Source organism: Notamacropus eugenii, chromosome X, assembly GCF_028372415.1.
Source record: "Notamacropus eugenii isolate mMacEug1 chromosome X, mMacEug1.pri_v2, whole genome shotgun sequence".
Classification (NCBI taxonomy): domain Eukaryota; kingdom Metazoa; phylum Chordata; class Mammalia; order Diprotodontia; family Macropodidae; genus Notamacropus; species Notamacropus eugenii.
This window is the reverse complement of record NC_092879.1, coordinates 10,035,789-10,051,119: the sequence shown is the minus strand read 5'-3', so window position 1 is coordinate 10,051,119 and position 15,331 is coordinate 10,035,789. Positions and strand designations below refer to the sequence as shown.

The 15,331-nt window shown below is 52.9% G+C and overlaps 1 protein-coding gene across 1 annotated transcript in view; it reads right to left on the bottom strand.

Annotated features, from left to right (window-relative positions):
* Positions 1–847: 847 nt before the first annotated feature.
* PLXNA3 (plexin A3) overlaps positions 848–15,331 on the bottom strand; it is a 30,254-nt gene continuing 15,770 nt past the window's right edge. The window contains exons 12-33 of the mRNA XM_072626827.1: positions 14,810–14,906; positions 14,327–14,517; positions 14,093–14,238; positions 13,733–13,853; positions 13,042–13,178; positions 11,906–12,088; positions 11,586–11,679; positions 11,250–11,489; positions 10,958–11,101; positions 10,610–10,844; positions 10,319–10,461; positions 9,849–10,105; positions 9,481–9,547; positions 9,136–9,282; positions 8,768–8,927; positions 8,089–8,192; positions 7,689–7,785; positions 6,854–7,044; positions 5,978–6,147; positions 4,810–5,022; positions 3,980–4,130; positions 848–2,472 (exon numbers count right to left, since the gene is read on the bottom strand). Of these exons, the coding sequence (XP_072482928.1) occupies positions 2,377–2,472; positions 3,980–4,130; positions 4,810–5,022; positions 5,978–6,147; positions 6,854–7,044; positions 7,689–7,785; positions 8,089–8,192; positions 8,768–8,927; positions 9,136–9,282; positions 9,481–9,547; positions 9,849–10,105; positions 10,319–10,461; positions 10,610–10,844; positions 10,958–11,101; positions 11,250–11,489; positions 11,586–11,679; positions 11,906–12,088; positions 13,042–13,178; positions 13,733–13,853; positions 14,093–14,238; positions 14,327–14,517; positions 14,810–14,906 (3,384 nt within the window). The 3' untranslated portion in view covers positions 848–2,376. The remainder of the gene's footprint in view (positions 2,473–3,979; positions 4,131–4,809; positions 5,023–5,977; positions 6,148–6,853; positions 7,045–7,688; positions 7,786–8,088; positions 8,193–8,767; positions 8,928–9,135; positions 9,283–9,480; positions 9,548–9,848; positions 10,106–10,318; positions 10,462–10,609; positions 10,845–10,957; positions 11,102–11,249; positions 11,490–11,585; positions 11,680–11,905; positions 12,089–13,041; positions 13,179–13,732; positions 13,854–14,092; positions 14,239–14,326; positions 14,518–14,809; positions 14,907–15,331) is intronic.

Here is a 15,331-nt window from a genome sequence, read left to right as displayed (position 1 = left end):
CCTGAGGCACTGTGGCTAAGGTGGTACCATCTGGTAATGCAAAGAGAGCTTTACATTTGAAAGCTGAATGGAAGTCACCTCCCAGACTGCTGGATGGAGGCAAATGCTCCACTTCTGGACAGAAGCAGCACCTTCACCAGGCCAATGTAGGTTGCCTAGCTGCCATCAGATCAAGTTGGGAGGTCTCCAGACTGCAGGGCAGAGGCCACATCCAGGACTGAAACAGGTCTGGCCTCAAAACATGAACCTCCTCTGCAAAGAGGGGGCCTCAGTAGTAATAAAACAGGCTTTCAACATGACAGTACTTTATTACTGAAAAAAAAAATTAATCAGGGCAGATACTACCCTTGAAAGCTCTGTAACAGACCATAGAAACTGAAAGGCAGGACTAAGGGAGACATAGGTCTTTTAGCATCATGGCACCTCCCACCCCAATGGATGAATAAATAACAAAGGTAGCGAATGGCTTTGCAGAATTCCTGATGCCACTTCGGTGTCCCCTCCTTCCCCCATTAACTGGCTTCTTTTTTTGCCTACAGCAGCTTTTTTCTCAACACACCTTTATTAAGCACCTCTTTTGTGAGGAGTCTTACCCCTGGTCTGGATTGCTTTCTTTGGATCCAATCCCAGTTAAAAGTGAAGGTCTCTCGATTATTAATCCTGGCCTACTTTATTTGTACCTGTGTCCCCCGAGACTCCCCTGAACATCTTGTTGTAACCCAGGGTCCTCCGCTCTTGCTCGTCCTCCAGGGTTTTATACTAACCCCCCAAAGCTGCAACCATGGGTTCCCAGAGGGCATGAATGAAAGGGACAAAACACCCCCTAAATTAGCAGGGTTAAAAGCCATTTCTTTTCCAGGCATTTTAATTAGCAAAAGAAAATAATTACAAAACGCAAAAGTAAAAAGCTCATGCGGCCAGGAATGGGGGAGGGTGAAGGAGAAGAGAGACAGAGGACGATCAGACTGTGGGGCACAGACACATATTTACAGGGCAGGCCAGTTGCTTGGCTTTGTACAGAAAATGTCTACACTTTGGGGCAGTGTACAGAATAAATTAAGGAATAAGGCACGGCCTCTATAAGATAACAAGCCTCTGTCCCAGCCCAGGTGTCCATGCCTCTTTCCCTGGCCAGGGATGTGTATATGCAGGGATGTCTGGATAAGCCACTGTGTGGCCACATTGGCAGGCTTCCGAAGGCAGGTGAAAGGCACTGCCACTGTGAGGGAAAGGTGGCACTGGCCCTGGGCCCACAGAAGTGGGAGCAGGGGTCACTGGATGGGGAGGTGGCACCAGGTAAACCCTTGTTATTGCTTTGCTGGGTGTAGAGAGGAGGATGGCTGCCTGGCACTGACTGGGATGTGGAGGAGAGGGTCTGTCGAACTATGCTGGCAGAGCTGGGAGGGCCCTTAAAGACCGTCTACTAAATCCCATGATTTTAAAGATGAGGAAACTGAGGCCCTGAGGGAAAGGACTAGGTCCAAGGTCTTCCCACTCCCATTCCAGGGCTCCTTCCACTGCACCCCAGGTGGAAGGGGAAAGCTCAAAGTCAGGGCCCTTGCTACCACCTTCCTGACTGGTGAGAGGCTCTGAAAGCTGCTAGCCCCAAGACCACCAGACACGTGCTGGCACACACGTATACAAACAGGGGCTCCTGAGGTGACAGTCCCAGAAACAAAGCAAGAGGGGCCAGGAGGGCCCGAGAACAGGTTTAGGGAAAGGGAAGGAATGGGGGCCATGGCCGCTGGCTGGGCATTTCCACAGGGCACAGCACTAGCCACCCTCAGGCAGGAAGAATATTTACAGGGGAAGGGGTGTTAAAATTAAATAAATAGGCCAAGTCAGGGTTTTGGGGTGAAGAGGAGAGTTATAAATACAGGCTGAGGATAGGTTCTGTTAAACACCTGGGACAGCACACACAAAGTGGGTAGGGAAGAGATCGGAGCTTAGAGGAAGGTGGGAGAATTGGGGGTCCATCTCTGGGGGTATTGCTGCTGTTGGCCATGGGGGGCCTGAATGAGTAGTATTGGCCCTCCACCCCCCAAAAAAGAAAGGCACTAAGTAAAGACCCTCCCCTCCATGAGGCCAGAGTTAGACACTGCCCCCCCTTTGGTTTCCATGGGGGGGGTGTGCAGGTCCACCCAGATGTGCCCAGCCTGTCTCCCCTTTCTACCTCTATTGTGGGTGAGGGGAGGCCTGTCCATCTGTAATCTCCCCTGGTGGTAAGCAGAGATAAAGGCCCCCTCCACCCCTAGGGGGAGGCAGAGAAGAGGGATGGGCTGTGTCTGTGGGGAGTTGAAAAGGGGGATGGGCTGTGGGGGAAGGAAGCAGAGAGGAGGATGGGTTGCTGGGTTCCCCTCCCCAGCCCCTCTGTCCTCAGCTGTTGCTGGACACCAGACTGATGACCTGCTCCAACTTGAGGCGCAGCTTCTGCTTTCTGCAGCCAACATCTCGGTCCAGGGCAGTGAGGATCTGTGGGCCAGACAAGGCCAGGTAAGGGAAGGCCTGGCAGTAGGCCCAAGCAGCTACTTTTCTCAGGCGACCCTTCCTTCTCTTCCTCTCCAGGGGCCTTTAAAGCCCTACAATCTCCCCAGTGCCCTTGCTCAAATGAGGCCTCCACTTCTCTGAGGCCCACTTACCCGTTGCCTGGCCCTCCCACTCACTGGAAATGTCTGCTCTTTGCCTGCTAGAGGGGGTCTCCTGACCCCCCAGGCAGTGACCCCTTCTTTCTCAGTCACTCTTTTCCTCCCAAGCTGCCCTGGGCATGCTCTGCTATGCCCACACTCTCTCCCTTGGCAATCATGGCCACTCCTGTGGCATGTGAAGCACTTTTTCTGTATTTCACTTTTTGTCTGTGTCCCCAGCACCCAGCACAGCTGATATTATTAATGATTACTAATATAGCGCTTTAAGGTTTGCAACATGCCTTAATTAAAAAATTACTAAACACTTATTAAGCAGCTACTGCATGTCAGGCCCTGTGCTAAGTGTTGTAACAAAACCTGCTAACAACCCTGCAAAGCAGGTGCTATTATTTATTCCCATTTGATAGATGAGGCAACTGAGGCAGAGGTGAAGTGACTTGTCCAAGGTCATACAGCTAGTAAATGCTGGAGGTCAGGTTTGAACTCAAGATCTTCCTGACTCCAGGTCCCAGTGCTCTATCCACTGCACTACCTACCTAACTGCTTCTTGCATTTGCGTGCCTCTTATCGGGTGCTTAATGAGAAGTTACTGAATTGAGCAGATTTGCCTCTGACCCCCAAACCTCCAGTCCCTTCCTCTGTCCCACATTCTTACCTGCCTCCAAATGAACACACTCTCTTCCTCCAGCCTTCCAACTAACTACCTATTTTTCAGTGACGGGTATAAGGGCTACCCATGGGGATAGGCCACCTGCCCACCCATCCTGGCAGTGTGAGATGGATGGTAGGCAGGCAAGGTAGGAAGGGCCTCCTTTCTCAGGAGGAGACCTTGTGGATCTCCTGTCTCCTTGACTGCTTTTCTGTGACATCACACCTACCTCTCTGATAACAATACCCAATGCAATTTTTCTTCACTGCTCCCCAATGTGTATCCTTCACTCCAGCTATTTGCTAAGTCCTTCCAGTCTCTGCCCCTTTCTTGGCCATCCTTCTATCTGGAATGCTTTCCACCTATCCTGTCCCTGCAAGGCCCAGCTTAGAAACACATGCACAGGCCTCCCTATCTATGCCAATCTATGCCCCGATGCCACATGCTTTAGTGCTTCCTGGGGCAGGGTCTGGTTTTCACTGATCCTGGGTCACAACCTCAAGCCGTCCCATAACTCAGCTTAGGCCCAGAAGGTCTTAAATAAGTAGGTAACAATGAAGACGTGGACGCTAGAGTTTCTGAAGAATACTGAGAACACAGAGCTGGGCCTGAAGGCCTGAAACCACTTGTTCAAGGGATAAAGGATGGCAGATGGAGGTGGGTGGGAGGTGGGTAGGGGCCTCACCTCTTCTCGATACTTGTTGATATAGAAGTAGAGCTCGCTGAGGGCACTGAGGGTGTTGAAGTCATTAGCGTGGAGGCGGGACTGTTCCACGAGATAGGCATCCATATCTTGGTCACTGATGGATGCCATCTTTGAAATATCTCGATAGTACCTGTCAGGTTGGAGTTCATGAAGAAAGGGAAAAAGGGATTCTCTGGGAAGTCCCTCCAGCTCCCTTCCAAACTTCCAGAACAGGGCAGGGAGGGCAGCAAGGATCTCGCTTCCCATCTCTCCATCATTGGAGGCACCTTCTCCCCAGCTGTTCTCCCATAACACCCTTCTCTTCCCTCTGACAGGCACCCCTCCCCAAGGAAGCCCTCCAACCCCTCCCACCAGACCAATATTAGCTTCCATATACCTTTGCTCACCCTGTTCTCTCTCTCTGTTCCAACCCTACTTGGATTTTGAGGCCCAGAACAGGCCTTACTCCTTCCTCTCTATGGTCTCTGTGCTATTCATTGGGTAGTTGCTGCTTTTTATTGGTAGGCACACATCTGATCTCAGCTGTGTGGCCAGGAGTGCAAACAGTAGGTGCTCAATAAATGGGAACAGATTTCCCACCTATACCATTTTTCCCTCCTCTAGACCAGTTAGAGGCACAGGGGCTGCCCCCTTTCCTGGTCTCCTTCTATAATGAGCTAAAGCAGCACTAACACCTTCTTCCCTGGGTACCCACTGCCCATTCTGCTACTCCCACTACTGGTTCCAGGGGAGAAAGCAGCTGGCAAGCTACTCCTGCCCCTGGTACCCAACTGGTAGCCTCCAACAGGTCTGCTGGACACAGTGCCCACCTCTCCACCCAGGTCTTGTAGTTGGGGATATCCTTGGCATAGAGGAGCTTGTTGGAGGGTGAATCTTTGCCCAGTCGGTGCTCAGAGGTGGAACATGAGTCCATGAATGTCTGGGCCACCACTGACAGGCAGGCATCCGTGATACTGTTCTTGTGAATGTCGAACACAAACTGCGGGTTCTTGAGGACGTTCACCCAGAAGCGGAGAGGGAGGCTGACGAGGAGTTACCAAGGATTCCAGTGAGGGTAGGGTCTACCTGGCTGGCCCTCCCAATCCTCCCACCACATACCTCTCTTCCCCTTCCCCCCCAGGATCATGGTTTCCCCAGCTAGCTCTCCCAGTTCCCATCCTCCTGACTCACCTACCTCTTCCTGCTGGGTGCCCCACTAAAGCTTTAGTGCAGATGCCAGGCCAAAGAAGGTATCCCCATACCTCTCAGCTTTGTGCAGGGGTAGGGAGGGGGGTTAAATGTTTCAGTTCTTTCTAGTATAGGAGGAGGGCAGGGGAATTCAAATAAATATACTGTTTTCCTGACCTCTGAACTCCAGGATTTGAATAACTATGTGCCTTAAAGCCCTTCCTTCAGCTCTACCCAAGTCAGTCTTCTCTCTAGCCCTCACACAAAGGCTAGAATCATTTCCTGCCTCCAAGCTTTTGCTTGTGCCACTGCCCCTCCCTCTTCATCTCCTCTGAAAAACCTTCAGGGGCAAGTCATGGTATGCTACAGAGAACTGCCATGTCCCTGAATAAAGAAGAGTTGATTTCGTCACAGGTGCCCCTGGTTTTAAGCAAACCCAGTATATGAACACTGGGATTTCTTTAAAGAGGAGGATGTGGTCTCTGGAAGGTGTTCCTGCTGGGCTCAGCCATGTGGCCCCTCACTCTATGCCAAGCACTTGAGACATTCAGAGAACTCCACATGGCCCTTCCAGGGACACCCTCAGTGGGCATAGTGGGACACACCTGGGAGAGGCAAAGTGGTACAAAGAGCTGGAACAGGCCACCCTATGGTCCCTAAGCATCATTAACCCCAGGAGGATCTGCCATCTCCTGCAAGAGCAGCATCAGTGGGCAGGCAAAAACTGCGTTGGGCCTGACTCATGTCTGTCCCCTCTTCCAACCACTCCCAGGTAGAACTGGAGGCAAGGCCTGCAGGACAGGCAGATACCAATTGCTTTTCCAGGTATGTCGCACATCAGGGTCTGCAATCTGCTGCCTGTCAGCCTGCTCATCCAGGAAGTCAAACATGTACTTGATGGCCAGTGGCAGGGCCGAGCCCCGGTGGGCAGTGCTGAACACTGTCTCAAAGAGGTCATCAACAAACTTCTGCAGGGTGCCCTAAAGAAAACAGCACAAGATATGTGCCCACGAGGGTGAGAGAACAAGAGGCCCCCAGAAGGCAGGGGCCACGGCGAAGAACCCTTAAGTTTTATCTCAGGCCAAAGCACTTCTTTTTTACAGGAGGAAACAAAGGCTCAGACAGGGGAAGGGGCAAACAGAGAGTAAATGGAAGCACCGAAACAGAAGCCAGAGATCCTTGCCATTGCTGCCACTCCACTGTCACTATTTTTGTCCAGTATTACTGAAAAGGAAGACCCCAAACACCACCATTGTCAAGTGATATGCCCACAGACATGCGGAGGCCCAAGCCACTACTGAGCCACAGATGGGCTGGAAGCAGGTCATTATCTAGGATCGGGGCTCTGGCTGAAATAACCAGTGAGAAAATCAAATCTGTGCTGAGAATAACCTGCCAGAATCATTTAGAATGTTGCTTTTCTACCCTCAATTCCCTCTGATAGACATGAATGTACTATTTCTGATGCCTATCCAACTCCTTCTCTGGGGAGCCTTTGGAAGGCTCTTTTTGGCGGGAACAGCTTTGATGGGTTGACTAGAGGGATGGTTTCAGTCTATGAGTACTATCAGCAGGAGGAGGTGAAAGAATCTGAAGTGTGTGGAATGAATACAGCCCTGGATGGGCCACAGCACAGCTCTTAGCGCTGCCCAGCACCCATCCTACCTCTAGGCAGTGGGGACTGACCTTAGTTGCCAGCAGCCGAGTCAGGTAGATCTCAGATACCATCTTGCTGCCCCGGTCACCCTCCCTGTGATCAGCGTGGTCATGGTTTTTGACCAGGTGCCACAGCTTTGTGCCCGTCTCCTGGTCAGGTGTGATCATGGGTGCCCGAGAACGGAGACTGTCTGGACTACTGGAAGTACGGAGCAGACTTTCTGTAGGACAGTGGGGGAGAAGGGAGGAGCACCAGCACGAGGCAGCAATGAGTGCTTGGGAGTGAGCCACATGGACCTTCAGAAGGGCCCCAGTGCTGAGAGAGACATCTCTCCAAATCTAGGGTGTCCCCCAAATCCTAAGTCTGTTTTTAGCTATTAAAGCTTTTGGGACATACCAAATACTTTCTTTCTCTCAAGAAGAAAAAAGCAGAACCAAGTCATCACCTATGTCTGAAAATACATGTGGCCAAGCCATAGTGCCCTCCAGTGGCAAGGCTTTTGTCTTAGAAAGGGAAGTAAACATTCAGGCATAGAGTTCTTTCTCCCACACCAGGCCAGCTCTAGGCCCAAATGGAGGTGGTCTTCCCTGAGTAGAGATGCCAGGCCCCAAGGATCTCTTCCTGCTCTGGGCTCCCTGACCCATTTGGGTAATAGCTTCTCAGATATATCTCTGCACAATCAACCTCAATATCTCTGTCTCTGTCTATCTGTCTCTCTCCCTCTCTTTCCCGTCTTCCCCCTTCACATGACTGAGGCCTCAGCAGCCAAAGGCCAGCTCTGATGCTTGACAGCTGGACAGGGAGAGGAACATCTGACAGGGAGGCCAGCTACAGTGAAGGCCTCCACTGGTGACTCCTGCTCACCATAGCGGCTGAGGGAGCGGGTGAAGGTGAAGGAGTTAGCGATGTTGTAGGCAGACACTTGCTTGGGCACCAGAGCAACTGAGGAGCCATCTGTCACCTGGGAAAGGATCACAGACCTAGAGTTGGAAGGGCCCTTTGAGGCCTAGTTCAACCCCCTTCTTTTACACAAGAGGAAACTGAGGCCCAGGGAAAAGAAGGGACTTGCCCAAGGTCACATACAAGGAGTACAGGGCAGAAGTTGGATTTGAACCCAGATCCTCTGACCCTTGAACCCTTTCCTCTATAGGAAAGGGGAAGAGGAAGCTGGGGGGGTGGTGTCCCTACTGGAAAGAAAGCACTGAAGGGAGACAGGACAGAAGAAATAAAAGAGGGATGGCAAGTAGCAAGAAATTCTTCCCACCTGGTAATGTGCCAAAGAATTGAGTCTTTTCCAGTCGCACTCAATCTTGGTGGTGACATCCTCATCCTGTAGAATGATCCGGGTCACCCGACCCTGCCGCCATTCTAGAGTAATGAGGGACATAGCTGAATGGAGGATGGGGAGAACTTGGCCCATGACCCTGGGATACACGTAAGCCCCCCCAAGCCTGAGGAAGGAAGGCCAGCATCCCAGATCTGAAGGGTCATCAGAGAGATCGGCAAAGCACAAACCCATGCCAGATAGATGAGGAAACTGAAGCCACAAAGGGAGAGTGACCTGCCCAAGATCATACGACAGAATGGTTAATACGAGTTATTATAATAGCTGACATTAATATAAAACTTATTATGTGCCAAGCACTTTACAAATATTTTCTTATTAGATTGTCACCACAAGCCTGGGAGGTAGGTGCTCTTATGATCCCTATTTTACAAAGAAGGAAACTGAGGTAGACACAGGCTAAATGACTTGGCCAGGGTCACACAGCTAGTAATCAACCGAGGCCATATTTGAACTCAAGTCCAGGCGTCTCCACTCTGGTGCCACCTAGCTGGCCAAGAGGATCTGCTGATTTGTAGTCTAGGGGCTCTCTGTATATGCCTGTGTGCCTGATTAGGGGTGGGGTGGGGTAGAGGGCCAGGGCCTTGCCAGCAGCTACCTAAGTCCATGTCATCCGCCTTGGGACGCTGGGAGTAGGGAATGCCCTTGTACACGGTGTCCAGCAGCTTGTCCTTGGCCTGAGTGATGGTGTCACAGTTGAGCACTTTCACGGGGACCTCTACATTGCCCTCACTCTCAGGACACACACAGTGTAGGGTCTGGGGAGGAAGAAGGAATGTGGCAGGAGGGGGCTTAGCCTTCCTTCTCTACCTTTGGGAAGCTGCCCATGATGGTACCTTTTCTTCTATTGGCCCTTCCTCTTCCACCCCCACTCCTCTCCTCCTCCCCATCCCCCAAAAGGCTCTCCTAGCAGACATGGGATCTGCGTCTCTCTCCTTCCAAATGATCAACAGCCTTAGCCCTCACCAACATCTTGTAGTCAATCTGCTGGCGGATGAGCTTGTCCTCACTCAGGGAATAGCGGGCCTCCCCTGTGATGGCATCAATGGGCCCCTTCTCCATCTGCTGCTTGATGGCGCAGAAAAGCATGAAGAGGGGTTCCCCTGCACACTCCTGGCCCAGGGAGAGGCACAGTGAGCACCACAGGAGAGAGCACAAGGCCTAACTCCCTAGGAGCTTCCTGGACTCTTAGGTAAAGGCCCCCACCAAAGCCCCGCTAAGCAGCACTGCTAAAGAAAGGCCCAGGCCTGCTGGGAACCTTCCAGGACATGGCAAGCCCAGCATTTACTGGGCCTTCAGAGGTCCACTCACCTTTAGGAAGCGGTGCAGCAGGAATGTGAACCAATTGGTCAGCATCTTTTCTGCTACTGATTCTGTCCTAGGAGATTCCATGAGGAAAAGGGAAAGGAGGAGAGTTCAGTTGTAGGCACATATGGAGTAAGAGTCAAAGACAAGGGCCCCCAGAGACCACCCATAAATGCAAAATCCACAAGAGACAAGCCAGAGCCCTGAGATGCCAAGATGACCAGAGAAACCCAGACAAAGGTGGCAGACTCACAGGTGGGCGTGGAGATGGAAGAGAACCACCCCCAACCCTGAACTGTTGGATGGGCCACGGAGGATGCAGTGACAGGTGACGGGGTGGGGAAGGTGTAGAGGGGAGGGCTGTGGGCACCCACCTCCGCAGCAGCAGCTTGGGATGGTTCTTGCTCTCCAGGTTCTTCTCGATGAGGTCAGCAAGCAGTTGCTTGAGGAGGCCAGTGGCGTAGTCCATTCGGCCCTGTAGGGCCACCATGGTGAGGGAGGCCACATTGCCTCGGTCTCGCATTGAGAAACTCCTCTGGGCCTCCAAGGTGTGGATAAAGGTCAGCACAAAGGCACGGCTGTGCAGCAGCTGCCCAAACAGGTGGAGTGCTTTTTCCATGTTGGGAGGGGTCTGAGGAAAATGGCAGGGGAATAGAATAGGAGTGGGGGGTGGGCAGGACTGGAGTGTGGGGGGCAGAAAGGGACCAATGGGCAGGATGATGGTTGGGGGACAGAGGCAGACCAATGGGCAGGATTGGAGTGGGGAGGGGGACAGAAGGGGATCAATGGGCAGGATGGGAAGGGGCAGGCAGGATTTCAGTGCTTTGCCCCAGGGATGACTCACATCCAACTCTTTGAGCACAGGATGCTCTTCAATTCCAGGAAACAACACTCGCATAGCGTAGGTTTTGTAATCAAGGAAGGGAATCTTGACGCCATCCATATTATTGGTCAGTTCATTGATATCTGTCTGAAGTTCAGCAAAGGCTAGGGGGAAAAGAAGACAGAAGTGCAAAAGGGCCCAAACAGATCCAAGCAAGGAGGAGGAGAGGGGGCTCAGTTAGAGGACTCTTGCAGCAGAGGCCCATCTCTCTGGCCTCTCTCCCACAGCCACACACAGTGCCAGGTTTGCTACCTTCCTTGCACTCCAGGGCCACTCGGGACTCCAGGTTGTCCATCTGTAACTGCAGTCGCTTGAGGGTACGGTCAGCATCTCGGGTCTTGCGTTTGTAGGCAATGAGGACAGCCCCAATGGCAAGAAGCAGAAGCCCACCACCTGCTCCCAGGCCAGCCATGGCTGGGAGGGTCAGTGCCCGTTCCGCATAGATATGCAGTGTCCCTGGCCAGAACTCCAGGCCCCCTACCAGGATCTGTCAGAAAAGGGCAAGGCACATGGGTCTTACTGGACTCCACAGTCCTTCCTTCATGCCTGATAAAGATCTGGCTTCTTCCACCCAGCCTACCCCCTGCTCCATGCCCTCACCATGACAGGCTGCTTGCCAGTCTGGGTTGGTGAATCACAGAGAAGTTGGGTGTCAGAGACAGTGAGGGCACATGGCTGGCCCCCAATCAGCACAGTGTAGTTGAGCCGGGAGCTGCCTGATGCCACTGGAATGAGGTTCTTTCCCTATGGACAGGAAGGGGAGACAAAGAAAGGCCAGAGTCACATTTGGGTGCCCCAGGTGGGCCCACGTCAGTCCAGTGGCCTGGCTCCCTAGCTAGCACCCTCTCTGGCTCCTGTCATGCCCTCCCAGGGCCTGCTGCTCCCCCAACACCTTGAGAATGATATGGGAGCCTGGTTTGATGTCCAAGATGCCAGTGGGGCCAAGGGGCTCAAAGCTGGGGTTGGGGTAGTAGGTGAAGGCTGAGCGGTCCAGGGTTCGAGTAGCCTGCACATGATCCATTAGGAATCCAAACTCATCTGGATGCTCTCCCTCTGAAGGTGGGTGAGAATGCCCATAGAAGATGCCAGGGGCCTTGCAGAGCATGATGGTGTCATTGAGCACTCGGCAGGTCTGAGGGAGATGGAGATGGAGACAGAGAAAGGTGAGTAGGGAGGGGCAGGAGAGGGAAGAGCAGGTTTGGGGGGGAGGGAGGTACATCCAACTTACATTGATTGTCTCAATGCCACGGTACTTGGCTCGAACTCGGGGCTCCTGGACTGTTAGCAGGTGGGTTCCTGTTACAGTGATGGTGGTACTGCCACTGTAGTGGATAGGAAAGGAAGGAAGAGAACTGAGGCCCCTGCACAGCCTACCCAGGCTGACCCAGGCACAGCATGATGCTCAGGCAGGAGGGCCAGAGGGCGCAAGAAGCCTCAGTCTCCTTGCACCACAGGCAGTGAGTGCGTGGCAGATGCAGGACTCCAAGCTGACTCTCTGGAGTGGTTCACTTGGCCATGCCTGCTTGTGGAAGAGAAAAAAATGCTCACTTAAAGATGCTCCAGGCTGGCTCCAGGAGGGTAATGGTGGGATCCTGAGTATAGGTGTAGAGCACAGCTGGGCTGGAGATGTTGGCACGGTCGATGCGGACGGTGATAGCAGCTTGGCCGGGGCCCAGGCCTGAGCCCAGGCCTGAGCTGGGGGAGATGCACAGAATTTCCTTGGCACTTCTCCTAAGGAGAGATGGAGCGTATTGGGGTGAGGGGGACAGGGCCCCAGCTACCACACAATTCTCTCCCAGACAATCCCCTTCCCCTATGTTGGGCTCCTGACTTCTGGAGATTCCTCCATCCACATATCCAGCCTCAGTCTCTCTCCTGATTGACTAGTCCACATCACCTACTGGACATTCCACCTGGATAACTTCTCAAACTCAACATGTTCCTAACCGAACTCATCCTCCTTCCCCCAAGACCTCCCTCCTTCCCTATCACTGCCTAGGGCATCATCACCATCCTCCCAGGCCATCCTGAATTGTTCCCTCTCTCCCTCACCCTGCCAGGCAAGCAGTTGCCTAATTTTCCTCTTTCCTCCACAGTATCTGGAGTTTCCTTTCCCTTCTCTCTGTTCCAAAGCCACACCCCCAGGACAGGCCTTGGCACAATTTCGATGACCCCCACCCTCAGGTCTCTCCTCTATCTTCTACTCAACAGACTCTAGTGACTGTCTATCAACTTCTCTGTTTCCAGTGTCCTATCCCAGGCATCTTATACACTACTCTCGCTCATGTGCCCCACATTCCAGGCAAACTGGTCAGCTCACTTTTACAGAGTTACTCCCCCATGTCTAGGTCTAAGCTGCCCCTCAAGCCTCACGTGCATTCTTTTCTCACTCCCACCTCTTTAGAATTCTGCAATTTCTTCTGGCTTCAGCTCAGGTACTCCTGTTATAGGAAGGCCTCTCTGATCCTACTGTCTTGCCCCTCCACACCCTCCACTGCAGTTACTGGTCTGTGTTCATGTTGTTTTGCCCCCTAAAGACTGTAGACTCCTCTAGGGCAGAAAGTATCCCTCATTTTTGTCAGTGCCTGGTGCTTAGCACACTGCCTGGCACCAAAGGCCTGTAGACTGTCTTCTTCCCAGGAACAGCTTGCTCTCCTCTTCCTCCACCCACACCCCCTGCTCACCTCACAAACTGGCATTCTCTGTGCCTCACAGCCACAGCCACACTGCTGCCTGCATCCAAGTGGCTGCCAAAGATAGTGAGGTGGGTGCCCCCAGAAGCTGGCCCTTGGGTGGGGCTCACTTGGTCAAAAGTTGGGGTCTGTAGTAGAAGGAGAGGTCCTGAGAAGGAAAAGCGTCTCTCCCCTTTTTAGTCAAGCCCACCCCAGAGCCCACCCTGGAAATCACTCAGCAGAACTTTTGGGGAAGACAAAGGAAGGGAGGGAGAGGAGGAGGGAGAAAGGAAGGAAGGATGTAGTAGAATTTATTACTGTGTGCTAGGCACTGTGCTAAGCACTTTATAAATATGATCTCATGTGCACCTCCCAACCACTCTGGGAAGTTAAGTTATTCTATTCCATTAAGTTAAGTAACTATTCTATTACTCATTTGGAAAATGGGGACACTGAGGCAGACAGAGGTGAAGTAACTTGACCAGGATCACAAAGTTAGTAAGTGCCTGAGGCTAGATTTAAGCTCAGGCCTTCTCGATTCCAGGTCCAAGAAGTATCTCCATGGTGCCACCTAGCTGCCTTAAGGAGGAGAAGGCAGGGGCCAGGAAAGAAAGCTACATTCTTGGGAAACCAAGGCAGGGAGGGAGAGTGGCTTGTTCCCAGGGTTCCAGGGAGATCTGATTCAATGGGCTCAGGGGCCTACCACGAAAGTGTACAGCTGCTCTGACTGGGTCCGGTAGTCAGCAGAGCAATCGCCCACACACAGCTCCACAGGCCCTGGCAGAGGGCTGGGCACCAGAGACTCCTCCATCTCACACACTATCCTGGTAAGAAAGAAAGAGCAGTGAGCGAGTGGTTGCCAGAGCCTGGGAATGAGCAGAAGTTGTCTCTGGCCAAGTGCTGCCAGCTCCCTCCATCACCTGCCTCTGCTGGAGGGGGGTGGCAGCGGCAGAAGGAGCCAGAAAGCACAAGCACACATGTGTGTGTACAGGGAAGGGCAGACAGGCTAGAGGGATGGGGGCTGGCCCAGGGGAAACAGACTGTGTGCCCGTGGCTGGCTCACCTCTCAGCACTGATATATGCAGCAGGGATGGAATTGCAGCGAACACCTGCTACTCGCACACCGACTTCGTGGTATGTCAGGCCTAGGTTCTCCCCCAACACAGTCACCTGAGTACCCCCTTCCTTGGGGCCCTTGACAGGGTAGATCTGTGGGAGAGGGGGGCAAAGCAGGGTGTATGCAAGGAGCTTTTCCCGTATTCCAAGAGAGAAGGAAGGCTCTCGAACGTCGGCTGACCTTGGTGATACGTGGATGGCTGCATCGCGGATTCCTCTTGCTTGGGTGCATCCAGTTGCCCTTTGGCATAGGGCAGTGGGCCCGCAGTTGGCACTTCTTTTCCGAAATGCACCAGCCGCACTCAAAGCGGGGGTCGGCCTTCAGGCATAAACCACAGCTCTCCCTCTGGGCCCAGCACTTATACAATAGGGCTGTGGACAAATGGCCAAAGGGTGCATTAGTGACAGGGCTAGGCTGTGAGAGAGTACCCCCAGGCAAATTCAGGGGACAAGAGGAGGGAGGGAACTAGGATTCAGGCCTTGCCCTGAATAAGCTAGGTGGCCATGACCAAGACCTGGGTCTTTTCTGGACCTCAGCCTCCCCCTTTTAGAAAACAAAGGGGGTGGGGTCTAGAGGATCCCAAATGTTCCTTCCAACTTTGAGTTTCTGGGGTTGCAGGAGGCCAGATGCCATAAGGGGGCAAGGAGAAGGAGCTGCTCTCACCTTGGAAGTTGTCTGGCTTGTCGATGTAGAAGTCGCCGTCCCAGACCACAGAGAAATCTAATGCCACAGCTCCCTGGGCATCTCCCTCATAGGAATACTGAGAGGAGTTACCGTGAAGACAGGGTCAGTGTTACCATAGGGACAGGGACCCCGAGCTCACTGGGAGAGAGAGAGAGGGCTGGACCACTCAGCAGCTCCCACCCCGCCCCCTCCCCACCCCCAGGCACTACCATGATCATGCCCCTCCCCGCACTGATCCAGAAGGCTAAGAGGTTAAGTGGAATAATGGGTAAAGGGGAGGCTGGGCCTCTAGAGGTTTCTCCACCTAGAGAGGAGACCCCAGGATTTCCATGGCAACAGAAGCCTGGGCTGTGTCCTGTTACTGAGCAACCTTATTCCACTCCCCATTTAACTACACACACACACACACACACACACACGCACACACACGCACACACACACGCACACACACGCACGTGTGTGTTTGCTTTCTCTCACATGCACACACACTCACATGGACAT